This window comes from Pelodiscus sinensis, chromosome 16 (genome assembly GCF_049634645.1).
Source record: "Pelodiscus sinensis isolate JC-2024 chromosome 16, ASM4963464v1, whole genome shotgun sequence".
Taxonomy (NCBI): domain Eukaryota; kingdom Metazoa; phylum Chordata; order Testudines; family Trionychidae; genus Pelodiscus; species Pelodiscus sinensis.
The window spans coordinates 30,801,745-30,813,767 of NC_134726.1; the positions used below are offsets into that span (position 1 = coordinate 30,801,745).

General features: G+C 53.0%; 1 protein-coding gene across 6 annotated transcripts in view; it reads right to left on the bottom strand.

Moving 5' to 3' along the window:
• Positions 1-12,023, bottom strand: part of RADIL (Rap associating with DIL domain) — a 91,941-nt gene that overhangs the window by 36,507 nt on the left and 43,411 nt on the right. For 5 of the 6 annotated variants that reach the window (XM_075899648.1, XM_075899645.1, XM_075899647.1 and 2 more), the window contains 4 exons: positions 11,505-11,818; positions 7,792-8,469; positions 5,698-5,735; positions 2,765-2,925 (listed from right to left, as the gene is read on the bottom strand). In XM_075899648.1, coding sequence (XP_075755763.1) covers positions 2,765-2,925; positions 5,698-5,735; positions 7,792-8,469; positions 11,505-11,818 — 1,191 coding nt within the window. The remainder of the gene's footprint in view (positions 1-2,764; positions 2,926-5,697; positions 5,736-7,791; positions 8,470-11,504; positions 11,819-12,023) is intronic. The other variant, XM_075899650.1, reaches the window with a different exon arrangement.

Genomic DNA, 12,023 nt, shown 5'->3' on the forward strand with positions numbered 1-12,023 from the left:
AAACGAAATGAGGCCAGGCTGAGAGAGAAGCCCAGCTAATCCCCTCACCATATTAGACTCCCTGTGGCTGCAAGCTGTCACCACTCATTTGATAAAGGGGATTATTTCAGTCCCAAGAGTGCACAGGGCTGGAGGACTTAGCAGCACTGAGAGCTAGTGGTGTTTCCAGAGGCAGGTAACCAGTCTGGTCTGTGATCGAAGGGATTCACTTCATAGGGCGGAGGAGAGGGGAGGCTGCAGAATGCAGAGCAAGGGGTGGCCTAGAAAGGATACTCCCAGAGTCGCCGCCTTACAAAGTGACTTCCCTTTTCTCTTAGCTCAGTGGCCAAGACTAAAAGCTCAGGGAAGGGATCTTGGGTATCAACACATGGCTACCAGCCCATTCTTGATAACAGAAGTTATGGTGACCACTTGGTGCAATGGGATCCATGCCCCCAAAATTGTATCCATTCATGGCTTCAAAAGGCTACACGCAAGAGCTCATCATTGCACCATCCCCTCCAGACAAGGTGGCTGAAACCCAGCTGGGAAAAGTGGTTTGGTTTCCTGGGAAGGTATAAAGGAGATGGATGTAGTCCTCTGGTGAGAGAGGAGCTAGGGCAGGGCTATTTGCATATTTTTGCATATATATTTGCATGTACATGCTACCACACTTAAGCTGCGGCCCTCAGCATGTGCTGTGAGTATCATTGCGGCCCCTGGGGCTTCCAAAGTTGAGTAGCCCTGAGCTAAGGGGTGAGCTGAGTAGTCCTGAGGAGGAACCCTGGGAATAGCCAAGCCTCAGGGAATGTTTGATCTGAGCTCTATCTTCTTACGAATCAACCCAAATCCCAGGAAGAAGGCGAGTTTTGATTTTGGTTTTGCGCCAGTTGGGAAAGGCACTTGCTTTCACCCTCCTTTCAATGTGCTTGAAAGGGGCTCTCCTGTGCTCTGAACTCTGCTCTAGTTTTAAACACCCAACCCCTGATTGTAAAACTGACTTCACTTCAGCCTCCTTGTTTACTTTCACACCTGCAACTTCATGGGTGAGTGTGACGGGCCGTTGGCGGCCCGCACTAGAACGGGGCGGACAGCGGCCCCGGCCCCGGAAGAGTGCCCGGGAGGGGCTGCCTCGCCGGCACACCGGCGGGAAGGCGCGCCCACCGAGCACTGCGAGGCGCGGAGCCCTGCGGCCACAGGGATTAATGCCGGCCGGCGAGCCGGGTTGGACAGACGAACCCCCGGCAGAGGGCGCCGAGATGCAACTCTGCCCCCTGTGTCCCAACACAGGGACGCCGGCCCTGCCAGGGGCGGGGACGAGGGAGACGGCGTGACCCCCGGAGGGAGGTTCAAAAGCCACCCCAAAGCCAGAGCAAGGAGGAGGACGCCAGGGAGACCATTCCTCCCTTCCCGGTGGAGACGGGGAGATGGGACATGGGGGGAAGCTGCGGAGCAGAATCCTGCTCCACCCCGACGAAGAGGTAAGGATCGCCGGCTTGGGCCCAGAAACCGCAGACTTGAGGGCGGCTAGGAAGCAGCCCGGGGCAGGGTCCTTCTGGCGCCCGTGGGTTGATGCGTTACGGGGTGGGACCCCATCAGCCGGGTAAGGGTCAGCACCCAAACCCTTAGGGCCCCAGGCTGGGACCCAGTGGAGAGGGTGGGCCCGGGTCCCCCTAGTCCCCTAGATTCCTCTGGGCTGCACCCAACGCGGGAGAGAAGGGAGCAAGAAGGAAACGGGAGGCACCGCCACCCCAAGAACCGTGGGGAAAGACTGAGGCGCCCAGGAGGGGAACTGGGAGCACCGGGCTCGCTGGGCACAGGTGGGGAGGGCGTTGGGAGCTTGCGCCCATCGAAATTCTGAAACCGTAGGAACCCGATGGCGGGCTCGCTGGGCCGTGACCCTGAGGAGGGGGTTGCGTGCTCGCGCCCGGAACTAGATCCGTCACAGGGAGCAATTCTGCACTCGGCATTGATCAGCGGGTGGCTGAGAAAGCAAAGGCCCAGCAGTACTGTCTGGCTTCCGCAAGCTACAATCAATCGCCAGTGGACACACCACAAAAGGCACCACAGTTTATTCATTCAAGCATCTGCTCAGAGAAGGCCCCGGAGAGCTGGTAGGGCCCTCGGCACTATGGCTACGTCTACACTGCAGGCTTTTTGCACAAGAACAGCTGTTCTTGCGCAAAAACTTGCAAAGTGTCTACACTGCACGCGCATTCTTGTGCAAGCAAATTTACAGTACAGCGTCGGAAAACAGGGCTTCTTCCGGAACAGTTATTCCTCTCCCCACAAGGAATAAGTCCTCTTGCACAAGAGCTCTTCCACAAGAAGGCAGTATAGACAGGCAACATGAATTTCTTGTGCAATAAAACCCTTTGCTAAAATGGCCACCAGAGCTTTCTGGAGCAAGAGAGCGTCCACACTGCCATGGCAGTGCACGTGGCAGTGTGGACACGCTCTTGTGGAAGACCTTTTGCACAAGAACTCTTGCGCAAAACAGTTCTTGCGGAAGAAGCCTGCAGAGTAGCCGTAGCCTCAGGTGAAGCTCCCTTACCTTCCACAAACCCCCACATAGACCTAAGGGCATATCTGGGATAAAGAGGCAACATGGTAGTCTCTGGAGTCAGGCTGGAGGTGCCTGCTGGAGCAGCAACAGAGGAAAACACCAGCGAGCCAGTGTGATGCTACACCTCCCCACTTTGCCTGATATTTCACACAGTGGGCACATGGCAGGGGAAGTTTTGTATCAAGGAGGCGTTTCAGTATCACGAAGCGTGAGTCCTACCCCTGACATCCAGCTCCTCCTCCAGGCTCTGGATGTAGATGGGGGATTTCTGTTGGATAAAGTACAGGAGCTCGATGGAGTTGGACATCCAGAAGAGAATGTGCTGCAGGTCCGGGAGCAGGTCTGTGACAGCGAAGCGGGACAGGGATCCAGGATCCTGCCTAGCGAGACAGAGAGGACAAGAGGAGAGTGTCAGACTCCAATCAGGACAAAGGTGGTTGCAGTATCAGTCTCTCTGTGCACACGAGGCCCCTGGCTATGGGAAAGGTTTGGGAGCTGAAAACACTCAGCTCCTCTCGGGGTCAGGCCCTTAATAGAGCCCTGCAAACACCGAGAAGACTGTTTACAGCCACCTGGGATTCTGTGTGAATTCAAGGCTGATGACTGGCTCTTGCTCCAGAGGCTGAGTACAGTGCAGAGAGCAGAGGGGAGAGCTTCCCACATACTGACCCTACACATGAGCCTCAGCATCACTGGGATCCAGGGGTACTACGCTCTCTTTAGCCCTTCAACCCAAGGGGCCACTAGGCTGCCAGGGGGACGCTGAGCTCTGGGATGTGGGACCACCTGTTTTTTTAAATCAAAGTTAATCCTGATAATAAATAATCAGAACAACAAAGCAGCATTGCACAGAGAATAATGCTCCGCACGTGTCAATTCAAATGGGTTAATCACGGTTCTCCTGAGTTAACCCAGGGCCTATACAAACCAAAAACCAACCTGGAAAATTTCTTAACTGACAAAGCACTTTTTCTATGCTACAATAACTCTAAAATGGTCAGAAGGGATTTCTGATCGCTTTATTAAAAAAAAACCCTCACTTCGAACAATCCTGAAGAATTTCAGCCTCAAAAGATACATGAGAAATGGTGTAAGCCCCTGAAAAACAGGGACTTTGGGCAAAAATACTTCCTGGTAGCTATGTGTATACAGTTGCTCACACAACACAATAATGAAGCGGCACCTTTACACAGCCCCGACCAGAAGAAGCTGAACAATAACAGATGGATTTGTTTATCGTTAGCATATTGTGATGTACCATAACCCCATGAAACTCCTTAGCCCCAAGTCGTCTGGCTGCCCTACAGTTCAGCCTGGAGTTTACACCTTCTCTTCTGGTTGTCGAATGGTCAGTGTGTCTATGCCCCTGCAGTTCACGGTTACACAAGGGAATCAATGGAAGCTCCGTACACGGAAAGGGGCATTGTCAAGTTTGCTGCTGTTGGACACCTGTGAATAGCTGCCACTAACTGCAATGGGAACCACATATGCATATGTAAGGATGGAATGTAGCTCACAGTACCAAAGAGTCTCTTGAACTCCTGTATCCTCTACTTTAATCCCCTTTCTCTGTCCTTACTCTATGTGTTTATTCCCTCTTTAAGGTGACACTCCCCAAATCTAACCTCCACAGGGTCTAATATGTACTCAGGGCCAAAGTTTTCTAAAGAGACTAGTCATTTTGGGGCTTTAGTTTTGGGAGTGTCCACCTTTAAGATACCAGGAAAAGGATCTGGATTTGCAGAAAGTGCAAAGTACCCACCTCTGAAAATCAGGCTCCTGTCAAGTGCACCCAAAGCAAGATCCCACTTTTGAGGATCTTGCTTTTAATACGAAGAAATCTAACAACCGTGGCTGGCTTCCCTGCTGCTTGTGATAGCCGGCACTGCAGGCACGAACGGCAAGCGTGCAAGAGTTAAACACACAGTTGCACAACTTCACACGACAGGGGGAAATGCAGCCCTGCAGAGTCAGGTGTTCTGGAGTATTAATTTACTAATTTAGCTCTTTTGATGTTTGGAAAATAGTGTGAGGAAAAGTAGGACAACACCAGGTCCCTGGGGGACAAATTGGGGTTGGCTCCAGCACAAACACAGGAAGCAGAGAGGCAATTAACCCATTCGGGGCATGAATGCACCTCAAGTCCATGTGCAAAGAAACCCAGACTGCCAAGGAATCACATGACCGCAGAAGAATGCATGTGCAGGTGCCTGGTGTAAGAGTGTGTCAATGGGGCTGAAAGGCAGCATGGCCTAGTGGCTAGGGCATGGCATGGGATTCAAGACAGCTGGGTTTAAGTCTCAGCTCTGGTAAGTGTCTTAGGGTAAAGTCACTTCATCTTTCCATACTTGCTCTCCCATCCCTTTGCCTATTTAAGTTTTGAGGGACTGTCACTACATGTCAAACACAACAGGGCCCGAAGGGGTTACTATGAAATAATGAGAAGGGAAATCTCTATTCACCTACCATTTGCCCTTTAAGGGCCTAGGTTGTTTTTAATGGCCCCCAGTGCTGGCCCAGATGCTCGCACTCCATTGTCTAAGGGCATGCCTGCACTTTGAACTGTGGAAGTGGTTCCAAGCCAGAGGAGACATACTGGCATGAGCTCTGAGCAGGCTAGCATGCTAAAAACAGAGCTGGCCCTAGTACACACCTAGCTAGGATCTTTGGTGGGCCTGCGCTCTGGGCGGCTAGCCCCTATGGCTACTCACGCTGCTGTGGCTATACTCCATATTTTAGCATGAGAGGTAATACTAGCATGTCTCCTGGAGCTGGGAATTATCCTCACAGAGGGGTGGGCAATAAGACGGAGGCGATTAGCCAGGATTAGCCCTTTTTCGAGCCGTCACCACTTTATTTACCTACGCTTCTGCGGGTATGGCTGCTTGTGGCTCCCATTGGCTCTAGATTGCCATTCCTGGCCACTGGGAGCTGCAAGAAGTGGCACAGACTGGTATACTGCTTCCTGAAGTTCCCATTGGCTGGGAATGCTGATCTGCAGCCAATGGGAGCTGCCATCGCCCATACCTGTGGAGGTGCAGGTCAATGCAGCAGCAAGGGCCCACCAGGGGCTAACCTCTTTCTCTGTTCATAAGAGGAAGTAGGAGTGTGGCAGGAGGGAGGCAGAGAGAGTAAAGACAGGTGACACTTACTGCTGGGACTGCTTTTCGGCCAGCTCTTTCGTTTTCTCCTAGGAAGATGGGGAGGAAAAAGCACAAGTGAATATGAGAAAATCATAATAGAGAGAGAGACAAGGACACAAACATGCACGCACACACTCAGAGGAAACAGTACTATCTGCATCAGGAGCTTGGTATAGTTTTGTCAGGGACTGACTGGGCTGGCTATGCTGTGCTTTGTTGGAAGGCAGAGCAAAACTTCAGTCACTATTTTTTTTTCTCCTCATGCCAAAAATTATATTGAAAATACCTCTTGTAGACTGGCTGCATATCGAAGGCACTTTCTAGCTACTGCAGCTGTTGAGCATGGGCAGCTCAGTGAAAGGCACCCCCGCCCAGATGCCATGGCGACCAGCGCACTCCGGTTGTAATATAATTACAATATATGTTGCAAGTGCACAAGAAGGAACGGGCTGGGAGAGAAGGTGGGAGACGGAAACTATGCAATTGCCTAGAATATAATTACACAGACACAGCCTTGGTTTTTGTTACACTGTACAATATGCAGGTGTTTATTTCAGGCTACGTTGCCCACTGGGACTCCTGTGGCTGTCTGACTGCGCCCACCAGAATGACTGTTATTTCAGTTCTGATTTGCGGCACCAGCTCTCAGGTTTTATCTACCCGCGCTCTTCCCCTTCACGCTTCTCCCCTCTGCTACCACAGATGCACTCATGTTAGCCACCGTGGCTAGGCTAGACAGGCCACGGCCGTTCTAACCACAGGGCTCAGAGCAGGGCTACAGGTGCTTCAAACACTGGGGCTGTGTCTAGACTGGCCGCTTTTCTGGAAAAACTTGCCAGCTGTCTACACTGGCCGCTTGAATTTCCGCAAAAGCACTGACGATCTCATGTAAGATTGTCAGTGCTTTTGCGGAAATACTATGCTGCTCCCGTTCGGGCAAAAGTCTTTTTCCGAAAAACTTTTGCGCAAAAGGGCAAGTGTAGACGTAGCCTGGGGGTGGCCTGCCGCCTCATCTGGGTAGCAATGGTGAGAAACGAAGTCTGGTGTAAACAAGGCCGGGGTGGCGCGGCAGGAGAACGAAGTGATCCCTGACAGGGAGGGCAGCCCCAAACACTGATTCCACTCAGTTAAAGCAAGTGCCATCTCCTCCCCACACCTTCCAGGGCAGGTAGGCAGCAACATGGAGGACGGTGCTGCACGGTAGCTGGCGAGTCTGCCCAGTGACCAGGCAGACAGTGAACACAATGACCCTGGCCTGCAGCAGCCTGCCAAACCAGACTTCTCCTATGCAGCAGCAGCAGGAGGTTCGAGCCGTTCACTCAGCCGGCAGTGGGCACTTCCGAGGGCTGTGAAAGGAGGAGCAATGCTGAGCCACGGGCCACCCCACCTACTGTTGTTACAGCTGACCCAGGAGGGGCTGAATATCAAACATTTAACTGGGGTTTGCCCTTTCCTTGCACCTTCCCACCCCAGCAATAACCACCCATCTGTGTTCCCTAGCAACCCCATCAGCCCAAACCCCTGGGATGGGGGAGAGATGAGGCTCGGGTGTGATGGACAGGGTGGGCTCCTCAGTAAGAAACCTTCACAGGAGCGGCCAAGGCCTGCCAGCCTCTAAGAATTACATGGGATCTACAGCGTGGCTCAGAGCTGCCACTCTCTTTAATCCAGAAGAGCTGCTGAGCTGGATGTCCAGACAGAGCCTCGCGAGCTGGGACTCAAAGCCTGAAGGCTGCACGACTGTGTGACAGGGCGGGATGGTGGCGATTTGCTTCTTGGAGCTGCCCACGTGGCCCTTGGATGGTCAATGTTTGGTTGCCCCACCCTAGGCGATGAGTTCCGAGAAGAGACCCTTCAATACCCCTAGGTGCCCTCTATTTTGTCCATCCCTGTGTGGCATAAATGTTATGTGCACCGAGGCATGTGCGAATGTGTACCACCCATAGGAATACATGCAGCTGGCTATGAGGGCTCTGCTAATCAGCTAATCACATCGGCATTGGAATCTCTCCCAGGTGGCCACCCACCCGCATGGCTTAGAGGGAACACTGCCCGGCACTTCCCCCTGTCGCCCGACTCCCCTAGGAAAGCTCACGGACTGACCCACACTGTCCTCTGAATCATTTTGGCTGACTTGAGCAGCAGCTGGCCGAAGTCACCCGGCTCGAAGCTGGTGGCAGAGTGCTGGATGCAGAGGCACAAAAGGAAGGCTGGCGTCAACTTGTGGTCGTCGCCCCCAGGCTCGATCAAGGTCACGATCCTTCTCACCAGCATGTCCTCGGCAGCTCTCTCATACTCCAGCTGAAGCCTCTTCCTGGCTGACCGGTGTCCGGAAATGGGGGAGGGCCCGTGCTTCTTGGAGGAGGAGCCCCTTTCTTTCAGCTGGCTGCCACACATCCTACAAGTCACCGGTGCCTCGGGGTCCAAGGCTCGGTGCATCGATTTCAGCCTCATCAGCGTTTGGGCCGGCAGCGGCTGGGCCCTCACGGGGTCCTTGTAGAGAAGCAGGTAGTAAAGCCCCAAGGAGAGGAGATCTCCGTGGTGCAGCACAATCGTCCTTCCCACTGCGGAGAAGTTGACGGACACACTGGCCCCCGGGATGGGCTCTAGGACCAGCTTCTCCTCCGAACGCTGTCGGGAGCGGCTCGACATCTTGATCCGCCGGATGGTGCAGTGAAGGGGCAGGATGTCCGGGGCGAAGAGGCTGATGCTGGGTTTGCTGGACTGAGTCCGCTGGCCCACGGTGTGCTGCTCACGGTTCAGCAGGTAAACTAAGCTGTCCTGTAACGCAAGCATAAAAACAGGTAGCAAAGCAGACCCGAGCTGTGAGCAGCTGCACAAGTGACTTGCTCTGACAGGGTGGAAAGCCATTAAAATAGCGTTTTCCCTCTGGCCACGCCTGGACTCCTCAGTGCCGTGGCCTCTTGCAGTTCCCTGGGTGCCCACAGCTCACAGTTTTGCACTGCAGCACTATTTTTTATTCCAATCACTGCAGAGCTTTCCCCAGATTATCATTTGAGTTCGTGGAGTCGTGACTCATGCAGCAGAAGAGACAGGAGGACTCGGAGCAAATTAGCATGCATCTCAATTTACATGGCACTTGCTGTGTAACTATACTGTGCTTATCCCATCCCTACACAAACCTGCTAATCCATTTGGTACCATTATCCAGGTCGCTGTGCAACCTACATCCATCTCCCTTAACTACAGCTCGGGAGGAAGGTTATATAACTCCTCTTAAACTGGATAGCTACTCCAGCATAATGAGTGCCAGTAACTAACATCGGGATTAACAGTGCCTTTTGAGTGTATGGATACAGAATGAGTGAACTACCACTCCTAGGATGCATTGCCAAGTGAGCAAACAGCTGAATTGACCCACTAAATCTGGTATATTCCGCTAGTTTGCAAACACTAAGAGATAGTTCCTTCATTGCCCCCAACCACTTCTACGTGACTAACAGAGCGTGCAGTCCTATACACCCATTCTCCGGACAAAGTTGGTCTGGCCATCAGCATGCTCCCATGTTAACTCAAATGAATTCTTCATTTCCTGGAAGATTGATGCGCTGGTGATCGATCTTCCAGAGTTTGATTTAGTATGTCTAGTAAAGACGCACTAAATCAAACGCTGAGGGTATCCCCAGTGATGCTGGAACTCCTACTCCTCATGAGGAGTAAAGGAAGTCAATGGGAGCATTTCTCCCATTGACCTCCTGTTGTGGAGATGGTGCCGAATGTCAAATCAAGGTAAATTGACTCCAGCTACGCAATTAACGTAGCTGGAGTTGCATATCTTAATTCGACATTCCAGGTAAGTATAAACCCATTAATCACTGCTCAGTGCCACTCCCTGACTGGAATTGGGACACTCTAGAACTCTGAGTGTTGCTGTCTGCAAGGTTAAGACCAGAGAGTTTTATTCGCTCTTTGTTAGTTTTTTTTTCTTCCCCTCTCAATTCCCTTCTTGGGCTACAAAAGCAGGCAGCAGCTAAGATGAAATCACACAGAACCTAAGTCTGCCCTCAGTTACACAAGTGCATCTGACACTGATTTCCATGCGTGAGGCTAGAGCAGGACTCTTTCTCTCTTGCACAGGCAGTGGGATGTAGTGGTAAGAGCAGGGGACAGGGAACTAGAACACAAAGACTCTGTCCCTGACTTTTCCACTGACTTGCTGTGAGACATGAGCCAGTTCACTTAACCACTCTGTACCTGTTTCCTCTATCTGTAAAATGGGAATAATGGTGGTAGTTGTTCTAGAAGATGGCAGTACACCCTCCAGTAAGCAGAGGTAGCACAATACCATCTGGCAAGGACTATCAGGTCTGTATTTCCACAGAACAGAACACGAAATCTTAGCAAACTCTGGCATTCAGCCCTTGAAAAACCAGCTAGCAGGTCAGTAGCTAAAAGATGAGACCTGTTTGCTGCCATACTCCAAGTGCATACTCGGTCTGGGGAGGGGTTGAAATTTCCCCCACTGCCCAGCTACGTATCACTTTGGTGGGGTGTTACACTGGCACAGACGGCGACAGAGGTAAGACCCCCTGGAAGCCAATGGAAGCCGTGTGGCGCTCTGTCACTGCAGGCTGCCTGGCTGCAGACTCAGGCTGACGGCACTTTGTGGGTTTATGTCACACACGAAGGCTTCTTTTTATCAAGAAATTTTTAATTCTGCTTGGCACAGGCACCCTGGCCAGTGCCTTCGCCAAGCCTGGGTGGTATTTATTATACTGCACTATGGCACGCTATGTAGTGCAGCGGCTTCACACTGCATTAACCATCGTGCTTTATGGGACATTCCCAAAGGGCAAACCCAGGATACTCTGGGCAGACCTTAATTTCAGGCTGCCTGTGCCCTCTCCACCCTTATTCCTGGGCTCTCGGGTGAGCAGGACTGGACTGACCCGAGCAGCGGATTCTCATGCCTGCGTGCTCCATATCACAGCTTTGCCCTGGCTCCAAAGAGAAGTGACTTTTAACAGTAGCCGAGAACAGCGCTCCAAACAGGCAGGCGCCCTGGCAGCACAGTCAAGAGACTGCTTAAATATTGTTTCAGGAAACTCGACTCTCCCTCAAAACACCAGGCAGGGGCAAGCCACACGTGCAGCCAGCAAGAGCGGCTGCAGGGGTTATTAGCAACTTTGTTCTAGGACAGGGCTACTCAACTTTGGAAGCCCCGGGGGCCACAGTGATACTCACAGTTCATGCCGAGGGCCGCAACTTAAGTATGGTTGCATGTACATGCAAATATATGCAAATAGCTTATTTCACACTGACGGGAATAAATACAAAGCACTTCCCACAATGCCCCAGCGCTCCCGGCACCTCCTCCCTGAGGGCTAGATACGCTGTCGCCCTGTACCCGTCTGTTCCAGCCAGCCCGTCCGCTGGCATCTTTCAATGCTCACTCCAGGTGGGAAATGCCTCGCTGTTGTGTTCTCAGTGGAGGCCAAAGGATCCCACCTGTGGGCTGCATGCTGAGCCCTGCGTAAACCCTAACCGCACTGCAGGCCACAAACGGGCTGCAGGCCACATGCAGCCCACGGGCCATGTGCTGAGTAGCCCTATTCTAGGATCTCCCTTCCCTGGGCAGGGAGCTGCAGCTGCCCACATTCCAAGTAGGTCTCTGGGCTCCAGAACAGCAGCAAATGCCGCGCAGTAAAGCACCTCAGTGTCTGAAAACCCACATGTCCCCCAGGGACCTACAGGACCTGCTGGACTGTCCGGAGCGGATGAGCATGGGCGGCAGAGGGAGCGCACAGACCGTGGGTGTAAGGAAAGCCTCACAGCGTGGAAGACTGGGTGCTTACATGCTGGTAGCTGTAGCCCTGCAGGAGTAGGAGGTGAGGGGACTGGTAGAGGGAGTACCGCATGCTGCTGCCGTTCTGCTCCGCCGGAGGAGCCTGCTGTTCCTCCCTCGAGCTCTCCAGGCCGCGGACGTTCTCGGGCAGCGTGGAGTAATGTCTCTTGAGCTCTTCCTCGGGGGAGCCCACGTGACTCAGGCTGGTCTCGCTGACGCTGCGTCGGAGGGTTGGTGGCGGGGAGTGTCGCTTGCACCCTGTCAGCAGGGTCATGGCGCCCTTCGCCCGGTTCCTCTGCAGCTTCCGAGCCTGGGCGTTTATGCCTAAGGGCGAGAGCAGCATTCAGTGCTGGGCCATGCAAACAACTCCCCTGTCTTTCTGCCCGGTGCCATTCTGACCTGGGGAGTAACAAAAGTGAAGATTGGCCCTGTGACCAATGTCCAGCCAGCAGCTGAGCCAGCCACACCCCAGATACCAACGTGTGGGCAATCTGAACACGGCTCTCACTCCCTAGACGTGGCTTTGCCC